Source organism: Symsagittifera roscoffensis, chromosome 1, assembly GCF_963678635.1.
Source record: "Symsagittifera roscoffensis chromosome 1, txSymRosc1.1, whole genome shotgun sequence".
Classification (NCBI taxonomy): Eukaryota; Metazoa; Xenacoelomorpha; order Acoela; family Convolutidae; genus Symsagittifera; species Symsagittifera roscoffensis.
The window spans coordinates 76214278-76236466 of NC_087062.1; the positions used below are offsets into that span (position 1 = coordinate 76214278).

Consider the following 22189-nt stretch of genomic DNA (forward strand, 5'->3'; position numbering starts at 1 on the left):
GTAAATGTTCTTGGGTCTATGAGACCTTGGAAAGCATCCCATGGGAAATACCGTCCTGTTAAGTAGAATGATTCCTTCGCTTTTGATGCTAGTTATGAATTGCTCTGCTTCGGGGGGAACAATAACTGACAGTGTATGAAGTTTGCGGTCATCTTTCGTCACAGTTATTGTTTTTGAGATTGTCATCTTCTGTTGCATTGTTGTGGGGAATTGTTTAAGTATATCGGAAGCACAACTTCGATATGCCTGCGCCAGATTTTCAGCTGACTTTACAATTTCTCTCGAGAATGGGGGATGATTTTGAATATTTGGATTTGTTTTGTTTCTGTCGTCGATTTGCTTGCTGTTAGCGCGTTTCTGAAATTTGTCTCCGTTTCAATCAGCACTTCGTGAGTAATTGGTAGCTGAGATTCCGTCAGTTGTTGTTGACTCATGGCTTGTTTTTACTCAATGGGGGGCAAAAAAGCCTTCACCCGGAGATATACTTGAAAAAAAATTAGATTTTTCTCTTTCAAAATGTAGAAATCAGTAGGCAAAAACATCAACTATTTAATTAAAAAAACTAGCAGTGAAAAAAAAAACATTTTGTTTTGAAAATTTCGAATTTCTGTCGCGATCAAAAATTTATTTTTTTTAATTATTTCTTATTTGTGGTTGTTTTCGCATCAATTTCACAGTTGTTTGGCAAAAAACTGATTGTTTGGTGTACAGCAAAGTATGATCTTCAAAAAATTTTCAACTTGGCCTGACGATTTGTTGATTTTGTCGAAACTCTTCGTTTTTGCATGTTTTCGATGACCAGATGTTGACTCCTCACATGACCTCGGTCAGACGATCTTGTTCTCGCCTCGGACAAAAATATTGACAAAAATAATTAAAGGATCAAAAAAACTTTAAACTGAAGAATATCTGTTGTATTTTTCATCAAAAGGGTAAGAATAGTCTGTTTTGTTTAGGTTGTCTTAATTTTTTAAGGATATGTACATATTGACCTGTTTACTTTCAGGAAAAAATGGCCGGAACTGATGACAAAGCTATGACAAGTCCGTCCTTTTGCAAAAATGGATGCGGCTTTTATGGATCACCAAATACTGAAGGAATGTGCTCGAAATGTTTTCGAGACTTGAGGAAAGAGGAAACATCCGTTTCTGTAGCACCGAGTGAGTAATAATGTTCTTTATTCGATCTACATAGCTTTGGATTTTGTTAAACGTTTTTTCGAATTTGAGCATGAATACTTGAAAAGATCAAATGCAGTTGAAAAGGTTTTAAAATTTGGGTGACTGCAAAGAAAATTTAAGATCCACAATGTTTTTTACTCTTGCTATCGGGTATTAGACTTTTTCCCCGTTAATAACTTCGTTCACAGATTGGTCAAATTAGAAATAGTAAATATAAATTCAGTTCATAATAAATTCAAATTTCTTTGCGTCCCCGGAAACGAAAGCGCCTAGGCTTCAAATATTCTGTTTCAGCCAAAACTCGGCTTATGATTTGTCTGCTAATGTTTTGCCGGCCTAGTTGCCACATCGTAGAATTGTTTTTTTTTGTAGTTAAATTAGTTGCTTTAGGTGTTTTGATTTTTTTTTCTGCTGTTTGCAATTTTCTTAACCTTGACTTCGTATACTTTCTTTTTTGTTGTTTAAAAAATGTACAGTGCTGATTTAAGTTATCCGGACAAAATGAACAAAATTTGAATTTTCAAACTCGTTTTTCTCAAATTGGGTTAAAATTAGACAAAAAATGAAGAGAACAGAAGTTGCTTAGAATTTCATCAGAATTATTATGGTGCAATTTTTTCTCCGAAATTCTCAGCCAAAATGTTACCCCTAAAATGGGTAATTTTGGCTTTTTTCAATAAATCAAAAATTACGCTGAAACTACTTTGTTGAATGATGAGAAATTTATATCGAAAGAAGCTTCTTACACAGCTCAACAAAGTTATTGAAGGGTTGAATCTTCAAAAACCTGTATAAGAAAAGAATTTTTCGCTTGATAGTCAAGAAATGCGACTTTTACCATATAAAACCCAAAATTTGTGCTTAAAAGCAAATTTTAAACAATTTGCGCAATATTTTGGAGATTCAACCCTTCAAGAGCTTTGTTGGGCTGTGTAAGAGGCTTCTTGCGATATAAATTTCTCATCATTCAACAAAGTAGTTTCAGCGTAATTTTTGGTTTAAAAAAATTTTTATTTCAAATAGCAAAACAACAACTGAAGCATGAAACCAAGATAGCACCGGGAAGGAAAGAGTGCACGTGCACCATATGGGAAATCTATCAGATAAAAAGGCCGGATGTTGGCAATGACATGATAAGAAATTCGCAGAAAGTGAGGTACAAGGTGACAGAGAATAATTGAAAAAGCCAAAATGACCCATTTATGGGGTAAAATTTTGGTTGAGAATTTAGGAGAAAAAATAGCACCATATTAATTCTGATGAAATTCTAAGCACCTTTTGTTTCCTTCATTTTTTGTCTAATTTTAACCTAATTTGAGAAAAACGAGTTTGAAAATTCAAGTTTTGTTCATTTTATCCGGATAATTTAAATCAGCACTGTATTCTGCAGAAATTATTTCGGCTTATATTTTATCGGCTTAGTAGTTTCAATCTGAACGGTATTTTTTACTACTTTCAATCGGAATAACTACACTCGCGTCAGCTTAGTGTATTATTAAGAACCTTCTTTTTTTCTAACCGCAAATATTGGTGCCACCATAGTCTTTGAAAAACACACAAATATAGAAACAAGGCTAGCTGGTTACTGTGCAAATAGCAGAGGGTATTCCGACAAAGTGTTTCAAAAATCCAATAAAAAATATTTTCCAAATTAGTGGTGTTATTTGTGGGTGGTGTGATAAAAGGATTCGAACAAAAAACTAGAAATTAGGCACGTTCGACAGTAATTGTTAAATTGACAAATCGCTTTAAATTTTTTGAAGAAAATGTCTATGAACGCAAAAACAAATCATCAAAAGGTCGAAAAAATGTAACATTGTTTTGCAGAAATTTATTGAAGTTTTGATTCCCTAAATGGCGTTAAAAAACTCCAAAAACAAACTTTATTCGAGTTAAATTATCATTAAGCATAAATAAGTTGTTGTAAGCAGAAGAAAGCATGCTCGCTCGCTTAACACACGAATCAAGGCGAAAAATCAAAAACTTCAAAACGGTTTTTCTTGATACTGGGATTTTTATGTTGTTCGGATCACGACTGAAAGGGTTTTAATATGATATATCACTCAACCCAGTCCGTTGATTATTTAAGGTACCTGATTTCGCGCGGAAAACGAAAAAAAAAAACTAAAACAAGCCCAAATACAGTTCATCCCCTTTTCCAATGATCAGAACAAATATACAAGATTATAATAACTTCAAATTGTCATTAGTAAAATTGATAGGTGGGAACGCAAGAGAAAGAACCACGGGAACCTTAAGCTCAAACAACAACAGTTGCTCATTTATCCCGAGAGGCAGTGAAGCGATCAATCCGTCAGCTGACAGCGACAACCGACTAGGCGAGTCTGTTGCGACGAGCGGGGGCCTACCGACAAATATTTCCAGCATCGCCGCTGCCTCATCCTCATCAGCAACAGAAAGCACCTCAGACGAAGCAGCCAGCGTCACTGCAGATGCTTCCCCATCTACATCACAGAATAAAAGCTCCAAACCACGTTGTAAAGTCTGCAAAAAGAAGCTCGGCTTAACAGGTTTGCATACAATTCCACTATAAGTGTGTGTCTAATTACACTGTCAACATATTTTTTTTGCATTGATTGGTGTTCTAGATGCATTAAAACGAAGAAAAAAGTCTCTGATTTTCTGGACTGTTGATACTTTTGTTTGGGATTGTGAAGTTGACTTATTGTGTATAGACATGAGCTGCAGATGTGGCGGGCTCTATTGCAGCATGCACCGGTACCCAGACGACCACGCGTGCTCTTTCGACTACCGAACTGAAGGTCAGAATGCACTCCGCCTAGCCAACCCCAAAGTAGACGGAGAGAAGATTGCCAAGATTTGAATGGTGGCCACGTAGAGGGAGTAAGCTGTGCAGAATGAGTGGGCGGGCAATGACAACTGCTGATTGTTATCATGCGACACGGCAAACCCGAACTGTTCCTTGTTGTCTCTTTCGTCCAGTTCTTCCTTGGATAACCGCCTACCTTAACTGACTCACTCATTAGGATTTGCTTACTTCACTCAACTAATGAACAACACACGTATCGCCCGAATTTTTCAAGTAGTTTAAAATTATGTATAATCGGATTCAACTTCAAAGCAACGTTATATGAATTCAATTGTTATTTGGTGCATGCATTAATCAAATTCAATTTACTGTTTTTTCCTAAATCTTTTCAACTCTGTCAAAGGTAAGCCGAAAGGCATCAAATATGACCTGGTCCAAAATAGCTAATGACATGTGGTATCGAATTGAATTGGCATAAGACTGGCGAAGGAGGTTTAAGTGCAATCGGAGCCAGTTTAAAAACTCGTAGAATGACCGCGATAACAGCTCAAAAATCAAAGCATGAAAAGGTAGCTTAATTGGATAATCAATGACTTCAAAGTCAGAGGCAAAGTGTCGCATAACTTTTAGGAACTGAAAATCAAATATTGAACGCCCTGAATGAACATTCGATAGATGCATCTACAAATTGAACCAACAATGCCGTGATTAGATAAATCGGATGTGGACAATTTTAGGTAAGAGTAGCTGAAAACTATTGAACTAGAATTATTTTGATCGAAATATGCCAATAATTTCCAAAGCAAAGAAGCCGTATAATTAGTTAATTTGCTTAAAAATGCAGGTAATAAAGAAACAAAACTCATTTAAAAGTACGAAGCAAAGAGTATACTAGAACCTTACTTAATGGAGAAAGACGAGGAGAGGGCATACAACGGGACTAATGTCCACTTTTACAGTTAGCTACGATTCTGCATTATTTATTGTCAAGATTTTGTACGGGGGAAGAATTGGTTATTCCGTTTTTTTTTTGCTAGAAGAATGGACTAGAGAAAACTCTTACTTGATATAAGCACAGCCAGGTTAATCTGTGTTGAACTCTCAACATAAACGTTTGAACCCGAGTTGAAGTGAAACTCAAGACGGTTTGCCTGGTTGATTAAATGACACTTGAAAAGCACCAAAATTAAGTGTTTTTTTTCCAAATTTTTAATCACTAGGAAACTTAAAGACATTTAGGCAAAGAGATGTTTACTGCAGAATCACGATTTGTAGCTGTCAGAGGAATGATGGTAGCATTATTCCAAAATTAAGCGAGAAAAAAACCGGGAAAAACATCAATTTATTCTTATGGAATTTAGTCATTTGGTTTCACAATCAAAGTTTAGTTGTTTTGACCCCATTCTGGGACATTTGTGCGATCGAAGAAGGCATACTTAAATTTTTGCGTAGGTTCATCGTTATTTAATATTCGATTTCAAACAAAATCTGAGTTAGTTCATTGTTGAGTTGTAGCTGTTTTTGAGATCGGGATAGCAATTCCTAACTTGTTCTTCAGTTGAGGAATGTGAGTCTTCAGATAGAACTCCGTTGTTTCTGAAAAGGCTATGAAGGTGGGCAGCTCTAAATCTCAAAGAGTGTTTTTCAAGATTGAGTTTAAAAAGAATTTCAAACTAAAACATCGTTGAAAGCCAATTCTGAGTGCAGCTGATTTATTGAGCTTAAGACAAATTTCAGTAACTCATATACGTGTAATTCTTAGATAGTTAGTAAACCTAGTAAGTATTTTTAGTCTCAATGAACGAAGTAAAAACGCTTCTTAATTTCGTGTAATTGTAGTTGTCCAGGAAAGCAGTCAAAACAGAAAAAAAATCATATTTGATAAACCTCCGATGAACGTAGCAAATCTGAACTTGTGCTTTTACTTCTAATTGCGTTGATTGAAAAAATCGATAATTGCATCATCGATTACTATCGTTTTAATCGAAGATGTATTAACGGTTGTATGTAAAACCGCCGAAGTCGTAAATCGTTACCATGCATAAAAGCATAAAATAATGTTAGGGTAATACAATGAATACCTACAAATTATGTAATTATTAGGAAAATCAAATCATTGGAAACATATTTTCATGCTCACCTTTGGATTGCACATAATGCTATAATCGTTATAAAAGTTAAAGCTCAAGTTTTTCAAGACAACAATTTTTTTCGTCTTTTTTTTGCTTGATAGGGTTCTACCGATATTATATCGGTATCATTTATAGTTGTTTTGAGGGCGAGGGGGACTTAATAATTTTTCATTAGTCTTAAGTTTTGTTGATTTTTTTTTCAGCTTCAAGGGTTTCTGCTGAGGTTTTTTGGGCTTTTTTTACCGCTATGTAAATTATTTTCCGATGCTAATTTCGCATTCTTTTGTCTCGGAATGTTTTTGTTTTAAAACTAGACTTTTTCAATTTGATAGATCTAGTTTTTTGACATTTTCGATTTTTTTCCCGATTTTTTCTTGTATCGCAAAGAGCTTCGCCTCTGTGTTTGAAGTTTTGTTCGTTTCCTTTGTTAAAAGGAAACCAAAACCCACTTTTGAACAGCTAAAGTGTAAATATCAGGCCAAACGTTATCGTCTTCTAATTTCGAAAGTGGATTTTAATCATCAGATTTCCCTGCGGAACGAAAGTTTGAATATTAATCTAGGTTTCGAATTGGGTTATTTTTAACAACAAAGTGTCAATCATTAATCGTTTCTGAAATTCAAAGAGTTTTAAGGACATATATTTGCAACTTAGAAATTCGAAAGATGAAGTTATTAAAAAGAGCTCATAAATATTAGGGAAGTTGTTAATGAACAATTTAAGAAAAAAGTTGAAAGTGGGGAACCCGTTGTCTTCTGGTCTGCTTATCTTTTTTCCTTGCAAAATCAGGTACCAAAGACAATCATCAGAATGAGCCGAGTGATATAAAACACATAATTGCGCTTTCTTTTATAATTCAGTCGACATTAAAAAGTTTTCCAGTGTCGAGAAAAAATTAGTTAGAAAATTTGATTTTTGCTAATCTCACGCAATGAAAGTGAGCTATTAGACATTTAAAAGGATGATGTTTTAAGCATTTTATTTAAGCCGTGAAAACTTCATTTTATTTCGATGAAATTAGCTTAAACATTTTTCAAGCGCTTTTTTGGGAAAACAATAAAAATTGAAATCTGCCAAAATATTTCGTTCGATTGTATCTCGTCCAATCACGGAGTATAAAACGACAAAATTTGAACGACATGCTGTTCGTTTTTATCGCAATTAGCGTGAAACGCTGCTTTGCCTGTCTACACTGTCTAAATTTTTGATGAAATCAAAACACGAGAAAAGGTATGGAATGAATAATCATTGACCTCAAAATCAGACCTTGTCAGTACCATGTCATTCTTTTTCATCGCAGTTGAGGTGAAACTCCTCTTCGCCGGTGTCCAAATGAGTTGCAGGCGCGGCTTTGTTTTTAAAGAAGTCAGATATTTGACAGTTTCTTTATTTCAGTTAACCATTAGTTGTACAAATTGGCTACCATTAATTAATTTTTAGTACCTGTTAAAGTCAGTTTTGTAATTCTTCAAGTAATTTGTTGGTTCGGCTAGGTTTTGACATTATGCTCTTATGACATTTTTAAGGTTATAGCGTTTCGGCTAGCTTAAAAGTTTAACATTTTGCGCTTTATGTACATTTACAGCAATTCTACCTCATTTCATGGTTTCAGGTTGGTTCGAGTTTTCTTTTTCTTCATAAACTTGTCACGATTTTCAGAATAACGTCTTACAATACATTCATACTATAGTCGAAGTCCTCTGAGCATGACGTACAATTCTTTTTTCAATTGGTCAATAATTTTGGTCAGCATAATTTCTCCATTTTTGTCAAGGTCTTTTTGCTTTTTCATCATCCTCCGCATAAGAATTATTGATTTCTTAATGTTTGACCATGAACGTGCACAGTTAAAACATTGGTGGTCATGATATCACGCTAGGAATCATCACTACTCGAAATAATCTCTGAAACTATTTTTACAAATTTATTTTATCTTCTATTGTTTTGATGGTGTTCTCTGCTAGTTTCAGTTCAACTTTTGCAAGCTGAAATTATTATTTTTTCAAATATGTGCTTTGTATTCTTTTTCATGCTGATTTAAATAGTGACTATTGCAAAGTTTTCTACACCTCTGATTGCAAAGTTTCTCTTAAAAAATTTTCTTGGATGAAGGTTTGACAAGAAAAGACGCTTCTTAATGATTAATATTAAGCAGCCATAACCCAAACCATTTTAGATGTAATGGGCGAAACCATGAAGTGTCATGAGTGAAATCTCAGTTGTGTTCAAAATATTGATGGGGATGAGAAAATTTTAATATTTGGTCGATTTCTCTAGAAAAAAATGATAATCTTCTATAGCTTATTTTATCAACAGATCAAATTTAATTAGCAAATTCTTTTCTTCTGGTTTAGTAACGCACGCACTTGGGAGTTTGGCGAGTAATTATAGTTTTGCAGAAAGGAAGTAGATATTTTTCGGATTATTATGTCTGATCATTTTTATCGGCTACAGTGTGATAGAACAGACTTTCAAAAATTTAACATTTTTTGACATTCATATGGAAATCTTAAATGGTTACGTAGCAAAAAGTAGACCGGTCATAAAGTAGAGAAATACTATATTAACCAATCAGAATTAAGATAAGAAAAAGAATGTTCGAAATAATTAATTACTTCGTTCCAATGTTTGTCGGCTTACTTGCCGGTTGTTTTATTTATTTTTTTGGTAGATTCCTTTAGCACTCTCTTTCTTCATTTTGAAGAGGGTAATTTAAGTTGTTAATTTTCTGGTTTTTATACACGACTAAATTTTCTGTTAGACGATAAAAAATTTAAATAAAACACAATACCTTGATTTTTTATTTCAAAAATTTTTATCATGGTTTCTGGTTATTTTTAAAAAATCTAATCAGGTTTTTTTTTATTTTGTTCTAGGGCTCAGCAATGTTATTTTAAATCGATACAAATTAATGGGATAACGTTTGTTTTATAATGTAAAAAAAATTAAAGAAAAATTTCATACTTTTCAGGAAAATGTTTTTTTTTGCATTTTTTTTGGTGTTTCGTCAGCAAAAATTGAGGCGCGTGCTGCATGTCATTCAGGAGTGTGTTTTTTTGGCTGAAACTTCTCGAAAAAATGATTTTTTGTGTTTTTTTCTCTTTCTTTCACGGGCGTCTATTTTTTCCTGTCATCCAGCTATCTTAACGTGACGTACCATTTTCATGTTTGATGTAATTAGTTTTTTAGGCTTTCAGAATTAATTTGTCAAGTTTTCTGCAAGTTCATTTTGGCAATTCAAGCTCTTTTTGGGCAATTGTTTGAAAATTTTGCATTAGTTTGTTTTGTAATTTTATGTCAAGTTTTTTTCTCAATATGATCTTAGTTTATAGCAGATACCGGAAGGGGCCATTTTTATTCCAAATTTTTCCTCTGGCATTTGCAGGTTGGTTGGTTGCAAAATTTTAAGCTATGTGTTTGAGTGCAATTAAGAATTTCTGGAACTCGATTTTTCCACCAAAATTTTTTGTTATCGTTTCCACCTGCCTGGCTGTGAAAAAGAAAGAAATGGAGTTTGTGTAGCCCGAATCCTTTTTCATGTGTTAGGTAATTGTTTTTTATAACATTGCCGTAAGGTTTTATAACATTGCAGCGATAATTGATTTTTTAGCCTACAACAATTCATTCAAGTTTTTCACATATCGTTTTAGACACATAATTTTTTGATTTTTGGCATTTTGTTTTGTATCTCGAGCTCAGCTTCGCCTCCGTGTTAAAATTTGTAATTATCTGTTTCTGGTTAAAGTTTGCAATTGTCTGAGTTTGATGTAAGGTTTGTTTAATTTTCGACCGCACTCCTTTTTTATTTTACGTTCGATTGCAGGCATAATTTAGGTTCTACAGATTTTTTTTGGCTGCTATTTAGGCCAAAGCATTCGATGTTTTCAATGTCTTATAGGAACATCTTTTGCTCTTTTTTTTAAATTTTTTCATTTAATAAAAACCACAAAATTAAACATAATTAATGCAGGTTGTTTTAAACAAATTTAAAAAAAAATTTTTTTTGTAGTTTTCTCTTTTCTCGTAGAATATTTTATATATATTTTCTTTGGCTTTCTTTTTTGTTTTTTTTTCGCTTAAAAATTTTTTCGGCCAAAATAGTTTCGGCGTATATTTTAGTGGCGTATTTATTTTTTTGTGTGTCGCTTCAATTGCAAAAATCCAATGTTTTTGTCTCCAAAAAAGTCAAGTTGTTTTAATTGCAAGATTTCGAAGTTGTAAATTTTAATTGCTAACTTTATGTTTCTTTATGACAATTTCATAATCCATTTCTTGTTTTCAACTCAATGGGCGTCTTCCAACTTTTTCTGGCCTTACTGGGACCGCCCGGTAAATACTTAATGTTTGTTTACTACTGGTGGTTGTTGTTTTGACTGCTTTTCTGAATTTATTTTCCATTTTCCCAAATTTTTATTTCGATGTTTTGATTTCAGACATATTTTCTATTCGCCATGATTCCAATGCAACGCTTACCTTGTATCGCAAGTGAGGCAAAGCTCCGCTTTACCACTGTGTAAAATTTCGAAATTCCGCTTTTATTTTTTATTTTTCGTTGAATTTGCAAAAATGGCCTTGCAAAAAACGCTTTACTTCGCTTTTTTTTTTCCAGTTTTCATGTGCACAAAATGTTGAAAACTTCGTTCTTTTCCTAATTTTGTACCTCATCGTTTTCTTTTTGCATCGTAATTGGCAAGAAACTTGGTTGCGCCCGTGCCTTAATTTTTTTTTGCTGTTTCATAATCCTGTTAAATACTCTTTTGGTAATACTTCGAGTATTTAATTTTTTGTTACCCATTCTTAGAAAAAAAATGTTTTTCTATGGATTATTGCACTTGCGAGAGCAAGTATTTTGTAATGCGGAACAAAATTTTTTTTCCCGTAAACAACTTTTCTCAAATTCTTTTCTTCTTCACTCAGTTCTTCTCTTCTCTTTTTAAGAGTCGATAAAGATGGTTCAGACTCTTATATAGGTCGCGGTGATTTGTTTTTCAGGAAAACTCTTGGAGTTTGTTCAGGCTCAAGTTTACTTTGTTTGCGGTTGGACTTTTGTATTTTTGTAAGCTCGGGTCTTTTGGTAAAATGGAGACAAACAACAAATCGAAAAACAAAAATGTAAAGTTAACGAAGAGTATGATTTCGAAAGTTGAATTTAATTCTCAGATTTCCCAGTGAAACTAAAGTTTTATTTTTTGATCCACTTTTCTCAATTTGTTTTTTTTAATCAAAAAAAGGTATCAATCATAAATCGTTCGAGAAATTCAAAGAGCTTTAAGGCCATCTTATGTTTTCGATGTTGATGTTTTTTCAAAAGGCAAGTCAGTATTTTTTCTTTAGTTGCGTTCATTGAATAATTTTCAACTATCTGTTGGCTATGTTTTTCTTTTCTTCCCGTAAAATCTTCATGCCTCCTTCTTACTTGGCCTATGGCTAAGGCCGTAGCCTTTGCACCTTAAGGTTTGGAGTTCGAGTCTCGGCAGGATCTTGTTTTTTTTTCAGCATGTGTGCGATTGATTTTTTTTTGGTAAAAGTTATTTGCCTGATCTTGTTTGTCTGCTCAATTTTTGTCGTCTAAGTTGCCTCATCACGGATTTTGCTTGTGCTCTAAGCAACTTTTCTTGCATTTGCAAGTGATTGTTCATTCTAGTTTCACGGGGGGACTTGCAGGATTTTAAAACATATCCAACAAATCATTTTTTTCGGTTCAATTGTTGTATGCTCAAATTTTGTTGGCTTAGTTGTCACATCATTGATTTTTTTTGTACAGTAAGCAAATTTCATTGTAGTTGCAAGTTTTGTTTTGTTGAATATGATTTCAGTTGGGACTTAAAACTTTTTAAAAAAATTTCATTTACCATTTTTTTCCGGCTCAACTTGTGTCTGCTCAAAGATTTGTCAGGCTTTGTTTTCTCTTCGTAAAATTTGTTCCGTTGCTAAATAAAATTCAAATGCCTAGCATATTCGACTAGAGTGAACTTCTATCGAGACATACAAAAATTTGAATTTAGACATTTATTAATTTCAACTTGTTTCATTTTTTGCTACTTATATTTTTATGCTTGTCTTGCATCGCAAGTGGTGCGAAGCTCTGTGTACCGGTGCTTCTGTACAGATCGTATGTTTATATCATAAATAAAATAAAATCAGATGTATTAACTTCGACAGACTGGGAATTTAGTATTCTCTTCTGAGACTTTAGATCTCTTTTCTTTAAAATTTTTTGGAGGCTTCGAAATTGAGATGACAGAGATTTGAGATGCTTCAAGAGAAATTGCCGTTTGTCCCAAAGTTTTTCAATCGGCTTCAGCTGCTGTGATTCCTCTAGTATTTAAAAAAAAGACTGCCAGAAAGGTTTGTATCGCTAGTGGTACGAGTCTACGCTAACTCTCCCCTCTCAGGCCTGTTTTACTACTTTGCATATGACTTAGGAACGCTGTAATAAATATAAATTTTCTAAAGTTGTGGAAAAATTATGAACCAATTTTGAAACAGATGTTGATACACGCATAACTTAGTTCAAATAATTAGTTCAAGTTGATCGAATTTGCTGGTAGCTGATGCTTACTAAGTTACTGGCGTCATTCGTCAGCTCTGCCCGCTTCTGAGCTCCTATCTCCCAGCCATACCTGGTGTTTTTAGTGTTCTTCAAGAAAGCGAAAACAGATGTGCCCAAAATAGCGCATCCAGTCACAATAGAAATGGCCCATTTGGCGAATTCTGTGTCGTCTCTTCCATCGGCTCGAAAAAAGCCAATACTGAAGATAGTGGGAATAACGAAGACGCTGCTGAAAAAGATGGCGTACGTGAAATCTTCAGGCACTGGATACATGAAGTCGCAAATAAATTCGGCAAAGAGGGGCGTGAACACAATTACACACGTAGATGCGCCCAAGCCCAAACAGAGAAAGAATATCAAAAGTGCTAATCTATCGAGTACTTCTAAGAGTAGATAACTATAGAGAAGAAGAAGAGTGAACAGAAATGTGTAAATCACTAGGATGGATAAAATGAAAAAGAATAGTCGCTCACATCGATCGCTCAATCGAAATAGAAGGTATGCGACACCCACAGAAACAATCATCGCTGCTGAAACAGCGAGAGCAAATAGAAGTAAATCGGTTGTGTTTATTTTTTCATTTTGGTCGGGCTCTTCAAACAAATCTAGCTGGTCAACGACCCATGAAATCTGGTAAAAGAAAAAGATGTAGCTTCCAATTATAATTCCAGAACAGACGAGACATACCCAAATTCTGCGCTTGCTTCTCAGATTATTCACACTTGCTTTCAGCGAGAACCTCTGAGAAAGAGTTATGAAGCTCGGAATGTAGGCGCTTTGTTTATTCGGATAAAGGGCCAGAATCAAGTAGAAAACAAAAGCGGCGACGAGAGCTTGAGTCATCTGAAAGTAGCGAAACTTGCGCATTAAGTTCTCGGTACCTTGGAAGCAGTAAATGAGAATACAGTCTATCACGAAGCTGTACGTGATCCCAAGGTAGAGAGAGAGAAATGCGAAGCCAGTTGCCGAGCGTCGCTCTGTTTTGGGGAACCACTGGAGGGAAATTTGAGGCGGGGCCACTAAGGACATACATGCTGCTATTGAAAGGGGAACCTGGGTGACATACAACGTGATTCTGTTGTGGTAGTCGAATTCACAAGCCACCACAATACACCTCGCAGAAGGTTTTCGACATCCCATCAATTGAAACAATGTGAAAATCGCTAATCACTAGATGTAAATCACTAACAACGTTTTGAAACACTTGTAATGAATTAGTATTTACACTCTTCTCTTCATTTTTTTTCGCTCTTCAAAAAAATACAATACTTTTTTTTGCTCACCAAGTACTTGCATATAAAAAGCGTGCGGTTGATAAATTGAAGTTTTGAGCGTATGAGTAGGCGCAAACCTGATTTGAACGCTAGGCGTAAACATTACAAACAATGGTTTGTTCCCATATGGCTATAACATACAGAAAAGGGTCAAAATTGCTTTTTTCGTTGAGAGAAAATTTAACTAAAGCTTCACCAACACCGCCAAAAATTTGACACTAGGAAAAATTAAACTTTGAAAAAAGTAATAGCTAGATCTAAATTGTTTGTTTTTGAGACCAAAAAAACCTAAGGAAAGCTAAATTCGACTTCAGCAATTTTTCGGTTTTCACACCAAAACAAAATAATTCTGATTTTCTCTAGTTTTTCTATACACGCGCTAAGCCACTACAAGCAATATTAGTGTGGATGTTGAAAACCTGCCTTGCAGTGAGTGAAATGGCAGTGAGGAATGAAGACATGACCAAGTATCTTTTCAGGTCTGCCTTGCCTATTAGGAGACTGAAGGGATACGCGGTCACGAGGCATGTCAAGAAGAAGGTCAAACTCAATACGCGTGTTTTAACGTTGGCAATGTTCTTTTGAATGATCTCCTGAAATAAAGGCAACAAATGAACGAAAAAAAAGCACGCTAAACTTCATCGCAGTTTTTAGATTGAATGAACAAAAGTTAGTGATTTTCACTGCGTTCTTCTTAACGCGTTTTATATCTTAGCCAATTCAATATGTGTATGTCAGATGACCCAATGCTAGTATGGACTGGAAATTGAGGCCCTTTTGTTTACTGGTAACGCTTATGCCGTGGGATCCTTAAGTCTGGGGTTCGAATCCCTGTTGGACCTTGTATTTTTCGATACGTATTAATTCGATTTTTTATTGGGAAATTTTGGAAAGCCAATATAGAAGATGGCGATTCTCGATTTGTGTTCACAAATTTTCAGAAAACTTGATTAATGTCAGCTCAGTCTAATTTAAGGAAGGATGGGTCTTAAAGACTCCGAGTTTTGAAAATTACTACCTGTAAGTTTTCTATGTAACAAAATCGAGATAAACGTTAAAAAAATTTTCCGATGTTTTTTTATTTTCGTCTCATTTTTTACTCGCCAGTTTGGAATTATATGTTTAAGTTGTATCACACGTGTTGCGAAGTTACGCTTAGCTTATGCGATTTTAACTTAAATTAATTGTGGTTGTGTTAGTTCAAAATCACATTATATTAAGCCGATCAAAAATTGTTAAAAAGAAAGTTACATCAAGGACTTAGTTTGAGTTTTAGATATATTTGAGAGAAGCTCTGGAAAACTAAGATTTTGTTGAGTTGAAAAGTGAGAAATTTTGCATGCTGGCGGTTTTACCAAAGTTAATCCATTTTATACGCAAAATCTAATGTATTTTTTTTTCGATCTACTTATCAGGTAAGTTTTTTCGAAATTTGGGAAATTGAGCAGATGGTTATTGTCATTCGAAACGATCGTTTTCTATTCCTGTTTGCATGTTACAAATATTAAAAAACATATTTTGCAACGATCTCGAGTAATTGGTCTCATTTGAAAATTCGAAAATGAGATAAGTTTGAGCGTTGATTGACTTTCATCCAATTTCATCAATAGACTCTTTCAGCAAATGATAAAAAAGCAATTGGAAAAATGTTTATTCTCTTTCGCATCAATAGAATTCGCTGAAGGTTTCAGTTTGCCCAGCAACAGTAAGCCAAAACTTGGTAACTTATGAGGGTTAAGCATAAAGGTCGTTGCAATTTAGATCAATGATAGCCGGTTACTGTGCAAGTAGCACAGAAAGTTCCGACGACATTCTTAAAAAAATACAAAAAGAAAGTTTTTCAAATTGGTGTCGTTTTTTCCTGCATGTAGTGATGAAAAGATCTGAACGAAAAAATAAAACTTAGGCTTACTTGACATTCATAGTAAAATAGTTCAATTGGAAAACCGTTTTTGAAGAAAAATGACTAGAAAAACGAAGAAAAGTTTTTTAAAAATTATAAGCAGATACAGTGCTATCGGAAATTTAATTTTTCCTACCATATTTTGCAATGAGACATTTTGGTTCAACAATGTTTATGTTGTTCAATAACCAAAGGATTACTAGCAAAATCCTAATTTTGGCTAATTTGTATCAGTGCTCAAAATATTTGTACATCAGCAAACGGCAGTAAAAAGTAGCATACTAAAGGCTGTCGTTTCGCTGCTGAAATCTATGTAAAATAGAAGTAAAAAGCTTTAAACAAAACGTTGCGCCAAGCAACTTGCTGGAAGTTGCAAATTAGAGCATTGCTTTACGGGAAAAAAACTAATTGATATTGATTCATCATAAATGATTTCCGGGTTTTTAAAGCCATTACTCTAATGCCATATCTCTCTCATTTTTCCGATAATATGCGCTTCAAAGATTCTTTCCATGTCAACAACGAAAGGTAGTCTAATGTTTCAGTTTCTGATGAATCCATCTTTAACTCAGTGTAGTTTTCAGTTAAGTTAATCAGTTTAGTTTCTTAAGAGTGGCTTTTCTAAATTCAAACTATTCGCCTGATTCTTCGATTTTGGCAAAAATATTAATCAAATATTTTGGAAATCGGTTTTTTAATTATTTAACTAAAAACAGCTTTTTTGTTAATCTGTTTCCCAGTTTGTTTTCCCAGTTTTGACAAAAAGAACATACCGACCAATTTAACATTTATTTAAGCAGTTTGATAAAAACTATTGATATCACTGGTGCAGATACTTTTGTTGATTCTGCCAGTGGTGCCATCGTGACCCTGCAAAATTTTCCGGATTCCAAAAATCTGTTGATTTGCCGCAAAATTCTTTTTACACGCTGAACAACTACTTAGAATCGGAACATTTTTCAGTTTTTCAGACATTTTTTCTTGCGAAATTCGAATATGAGAAGTCACCTCATTTCTCATAGAAATTTTTAGATATTTTTTTTTCGTTTGAGAGGTAGGGTTTTTACAAAAACTTCATAACTTCGTTCTATTCGAAGCATGGCGTTTTTAATGGCCTTCCTGAGAGCTTTTTTGTTATTAGCAAAACTCGTCAACAAAGTATTTTCAATCAGTTTCATGCTAAATTAGTTCGATCAGAATTAGTTCGCAGAATAAGTCTGCGAAGGATCGTCACTTCTAATTTTGATAAAATATGTAAAATTCAGAAATAGTATCTCAAGGTGGTCTGAAGTTCAATTGTGCATAAAAACTTGGTTCACATTTGTGTTCCTGCTTTTAATTATTTATATGTTTGTTTGACTTACATCTGGACTGTGTGCCAAAGACATGGGGTTGAGGCAGTTGCTCGTGTAGGTCTGGAACGAGGCACAAATCATGTACAAAGCGAGAGCGAGGAACCTTTTCCTGGTGCTGCGGATATTCAGCGACTGTTCTAGCTCATCCTCCGCCACTGTCGCCCGCCGCTCCGAATTAGAACGAGTCGGGATCGGGTCCTGTTCGTGATGTCCAGGAGGGACGAAGTATTCATCTTCATTGATTGAATTGGTAGACACGTTATAAGAAAAATTGGCCATACCAATTATATCCGCAAAAGAAACTCAAAAGTTATAAAGAAATTCCTCCATTTACTAGAAAGGTTATTTATATAACATTTGACGATCTTCTAATATTTTCTATCAAACTCATGCGGTCACTTAATGATGGCATCTTTAAGATTGACCATAAGTATTGAACCAGTTTGAACAACAAAAGCTGCCTTGATTATAGAGTAATGTTTTGATTCAACATGACATATTTGGTTCAATATATTTGATCTGAGCGTTTGGCTACAAAAACAATTTTGGCATACTTCAAATAATCTTTGGCCTACTGGTTAATTGCGAGTCTAGCCATAGTCATATTCAAACGCGTTACGGCAACTAAATAAGCTTTAAAAATGGTGCTTCTAATTTTCTGTCAAAGCCTTCAAAAAATTTTCGGCCCGTTTTTTCAAAAATTAGGCTGCGGCTTAAAACATTTTTTGCAAATAAGGCTTTTTATAGTGCTTGGAAAAGCTCGAAAAATCAGTTTTGGAAAAGCTTCTAAAAAGGTCGACAACTTTTTATTTTGAAAGTCCGTCCCCCCTCCTCGAAGAAACCCAAGATCCACTAAATATATATTCACACTAGGCGCCGATTTTCACCAAATTTGAGCAAATATTGTTTTTTTTTGTTTTGAGAGAGCTTGGAACATCAATTTAGTCGACTTCAAAAAAGACATCAAAATTTTCAGATTTTTAGAAAATCCCCCTTACTTCTTCGAGATCATTAGATCTGCCCTGGAAAAAAGCTGCACTAAACAGCACGTTACTACGCTCAATTTTATGGCTGAACGGAACACGATGTCAGCGCATCTCCGCTTTTCAATGATTTGCGCGCAATCTTGACTGTCTAACAAGAAGTTTCATCTGAATTTGAAATTAACGTAATAGAAATTTTTCCACAATGAATCTTCACAGATCTGACTGAAAATTAATCTGACTCGAGCCGCAAGCCACTATCTATGTATCATCTGCAAGAAGTAAGGCATATGAGGAAAGAAGAGGACCTAACGCAGAGCCTTGTTGAACATCAGATGAACGGGTAACCAGTCAGATTTGTTAAGTTAATTCTCATGCGTTGATGCCTGCTGGTAAGATAAGCGGCTAAACTATTTAAGACTTACACCAGGGATTCCGTAGAACTCTAGTTTGACCAGCAAATTTTGATGATCAGGCGTGTCATAGGCGTTTTGAAGTCTATTAAAAACTCAAGCGTAATAACTTGTCAGTACTGAATTTTATTTTTTCCGCTAGTTCCGCTAACGCGTAAATAGTTGCATACTTTCTCGGAACCCAAACTGCTTGCCAAAAAGCAGAACATAATTTTCCAAAGATTCTCAAGTTCGCATATACATACTATTTTCAAAAAAAAATTTTTTTTTGCTGTTAATCAGCAGAGAATTTGCGCTGTAATTTTAACACCTAATTTACTATCTGTCTTGTAAAGTGTTAACACTTTTGCGTTAAGAAGTTGAGAAAGAAAACTACAGATGTGAAAAAAAAATTGGCCAAATATGTCGGATATGTCGCAAAAACAGAGGAAATAAGACCAAGAAGAGATTGCTTAACTCATCAATACCTGCTGATTGTTTTGGCTTGATTCCATGTAAAACATTCAGCACATCATGAGAACAGTAAAAAGGATAAGTTATTGAAAATGGAAAAAAAACTCTAAAATTTTAAATTAAAATAAAAAATATGTTTGAAAGTTAAATTAATAAAAAATGAAATATGAGCGTAAAAAAATAAACACATTTTAAAAGTAATTTTGTTCTTTATTCGCCGCGAAAAAATTTTTTTTCCAAGAAAGTATAAGACTATTAGATTGTTGCTTGATAAACACTTAAACCCAAAAAAAGCTCCGAAAAGGGTAAAATTTGTGAAAACTACAATTGAAGTAGTTAAAACAAGCACATAAATGAACATTGATAGCCGGTTTTTCTGCAAGTGGCACGGAATGTTCCGATCATAGTTTTAAAATCATACAACAAGATTTTTTTTCAAATTAATGTCGCTGTTTCAAGTTGATGAGATGAAAGTATCTGAACTAAATAACTAAAGATTATGCATATTAAAGATTCATAGTAAAATAATTAATTTGAAAAACGTTTTTTGTAGAAAGAAAATTGGCTAGAAAAACGAAAAAAAAATTCAAAAAAAAATTCTTTTTTTTTTGCAGTTTTTTGATTTTTTGAAGTTTTTGAGATTCCAAAAAACCGTGAAGGACTCAAAAAAAATTCATGTTGCTCGAGTAAAACTAAATTGCTAAGTTTTTAATTAAGCCATTAAAAAGCTATTGTAAGCCTGCTCGCTGGCGTTATTCTCTCGAACTAAGACGAAAAATCGAGACAAAAACTTCAAATCGGTTTTTCTCAACTCTGGGAAAACTTTTTTGAAATCTTTGAACGTCGTTTGAATCACAGCTGTTGAATCTTTAATCTGATTTATCACTTAATTCTCTCCAATAGTTGTTTGTGGTTGCTGATTTTTTGTGGAAAACAAAGAAAAGAAAAAAAGTAAAACACCCGAATACAAAGTTCTTCTCCATTTCTCAAATTGCCAGAGCAATAAGTACCAAATCGGAGACAATCACCGCTCCGTATACTACTGAGTTTATATTGTATGACAATTGATAAAACCAGGTTTTTTTGCTTCTCCTGGAAAAAATAATTTTGCGGTAAAAAACGTTCGCCTTATTTTAGACTGTGGTTGTACTTGTTGAATTGACAAAACACACTGAATTTCTTGAAGGTTAAGTTATTAACTCATCGATAACTCATTGTTACTCCACAATAGATTTTTTGCAGGATGACAAAGTTCTTCTTAGTTAGCAAAATTTAAGGAGCGGTTTAGAAGTGGTAACGTATCCGCCTGTCAATCATACGGTCGGATGTTCGAGGCCCGACATGATCAGTGCTCGTTGCTTGAGGATCAAGAAGCCTTACTAGTCTCAGAAAGGTAACCAAATGAAATGCATGTTCTGTTAAAGCAGGGGCGCACAACAGCGGTGCTTCCGTCGTTTTCTTTGTGGATAAATTGTCTTCATACTTATTGTTCTCATACTAATTGTAGTTAACGAGTACTTGAGTAATTGCACTTCTTTTCATCTAATTACGGTTAAGGAAAGTCTTCTTCAAGGATCTGCATTTCAACTAATTTTTTCTTTGAAAAAGCGACAATTCTGTTTTTTGATACCGGCAAATCTGCCATTTTCTTTTGAATAAAAAAAATTGCTGATCTGGAGTAAGACTAATAGGTTTAATTTAAAATCCAACTAAATAGAAGCGAAAAGATCCTTAATTTGTTTTTGACAGTCTTTAATATTCTTATCAGCATAATGTCCTGAAATCATCTTGTTATTGTAGTTGATCACAAGCTATCCTTTCCTGGGGTGAGACTAGGCTTTTTTGAAACTAGGAGTGATACTTTTACGTGACAACAAAACCCTCTCGTAAAAGCAATCCAAAGTTAGGGCGCCCATGTGAGTAAGTTCAAAATTTCCATAATGTTTTAGTAATTTGCTGTTTACCTGAAATTTATCAACCCAGAACAAAACAACCAATTATACAATATGGCTCGCTAGTCCATATAGGAAAACCTTAAAATCAAACATCCTTGTAACAGCCAGGGGCGGATCTAGAATTGTTTCGAGGAGGACAGGCTGATTTAAAAAAAATGAAATTTTTGTGGACAATTTTTTAGGTTGACCAAATTTTTTTGAACAAACAAGTCAAAATGCCGTTTTGGACACTTCTTGGAAAAACTTGAATAAAAATTGCGGTGTTCCGGCCTGCTCTCACCTTCAAAATTATATATATTGACGCCAAAGTCGATTTTGGAAAAAAATTTAGAAAAATGATGTCATAAAAAACCCATAGGGGGGACCCTTTGGTTGGCGAGAGGGTCGAATTCCTGAGAGAGAGAGGGCGTCCACCCCCTAAGTGCGTCCCTGGTCACAGCGCATTAGTTTTTGCATCGTTTGTTTCAAAGAGTGTTTGATACAATGCTGACCTAGCTTAAGCGTTTTTTCTCGCCACCCCCAACCGTCCTCACATGAACCTCATTTTTATGGGTAATGGGTGGTTCTATAAAGCTTAAGTATAGAGACCAATTTTGTTTGTCATTACCTAATTAGCACTTAGGCCCCATTTTTCAACATTTAGACCATATGATCACATCTCCTTCCCAAAAAATTGTGTTAAACTTGTAGTTCTTGAAGTTTTGATGAATTTTTTTTAGAAAAATGATATTCAAGTTAGAATAAAACTTTTTTCTGTCTTAATCAAGTGATAAAATTTGATTAAATGTTCTGAACGACCCTGGAACCAGTTCAAACAAGTAATACCCCTTGATATTTATGACTGTAAAATATTTAGAACTAATCAATCATGATTCATTACTAAGAATTATAATATTTTGTATAGCTCAAATTTTGTATTTTTAGTTTCAGCCAGAGAAATATAAGTAACTTAGAAAGCAGTTACCTCTTTCTCTTCTCTAACCTAGCAAGAATACAACTATATACTAGGTCTACTGCGACTTGGTAACATAAGAGGAAGATTAGGATTGGTATTAGACTAAGAAGTTGCGCGAATCTATCCAACCAAAAATAGAAGCGTGATGAACAGACGATGTTCCCTATCCGAAATTACTCTAAGACAAGGGACAAGGCCACCCCGGTCCTAAACTCATCTGGTGCGACAAAAGACTCTCGAG

The 22189-nt window shown here is 34.4% G+C and overlaps 2 protein-coding genes across 3 annotated transcripts; one reads left to right on the forward strand and one right to left on the reverse strand.

The window, feature by feature from the left end:
- Positions 1–797: 797 nt before the first annotated feature.
- Positions 798–4355, forward strand: LOC134849030 (uncharacterized). 2 transcript variants are annotated; one of them, XM_063866478.1, is made up of 4 exons: positions 798–932; positions 1007–1160; positions 3392–3712; positions 3878–4355. In XM_063866478.1, the coding sequence occupies exons 2-4, from the start codon at positions 1013–1015 to the stop codon at positions 4024–4026; spliced, it is 618 nt and encodes a 205-aa protein (XP_063722548.1). In that variant the 5' UTR covers positions 798–932; positions 1007–1012; the 3' UTR covers positions 4027–4355. The 2 variants fall into 2 exon arrangements, with proteins under 2 accessions (XP_063722548.1, XP_063722549.1); XM_063866479.1 differs by having other exon boundaries at positions 3404–3712.
- Positions 4356–12544: 8189 nt separating this feature from the next.
- Positions 12545–17589, reverse strand: LOC134857044 (uncharacterized). Its single transcript, XM_063873383.1, has 3 exons — positions 17199–17589; positions 14355–14524; positions 12545–13771 (listed from the first exon to the last, which is right to left on the reverse strand). Exons 1-3 carry the CDS (start codon positions 17466–17468, stop codon positions 12631–12633), a joined length of 1581 nt encoding a protein of 526 aa, XP_063729453.1. The 5' UTR covers positions 17469–17589; the 3' UTR covers positions 12545–12630.
- Positions 17590–22189: the final 4600 nt, after the last annotated feature.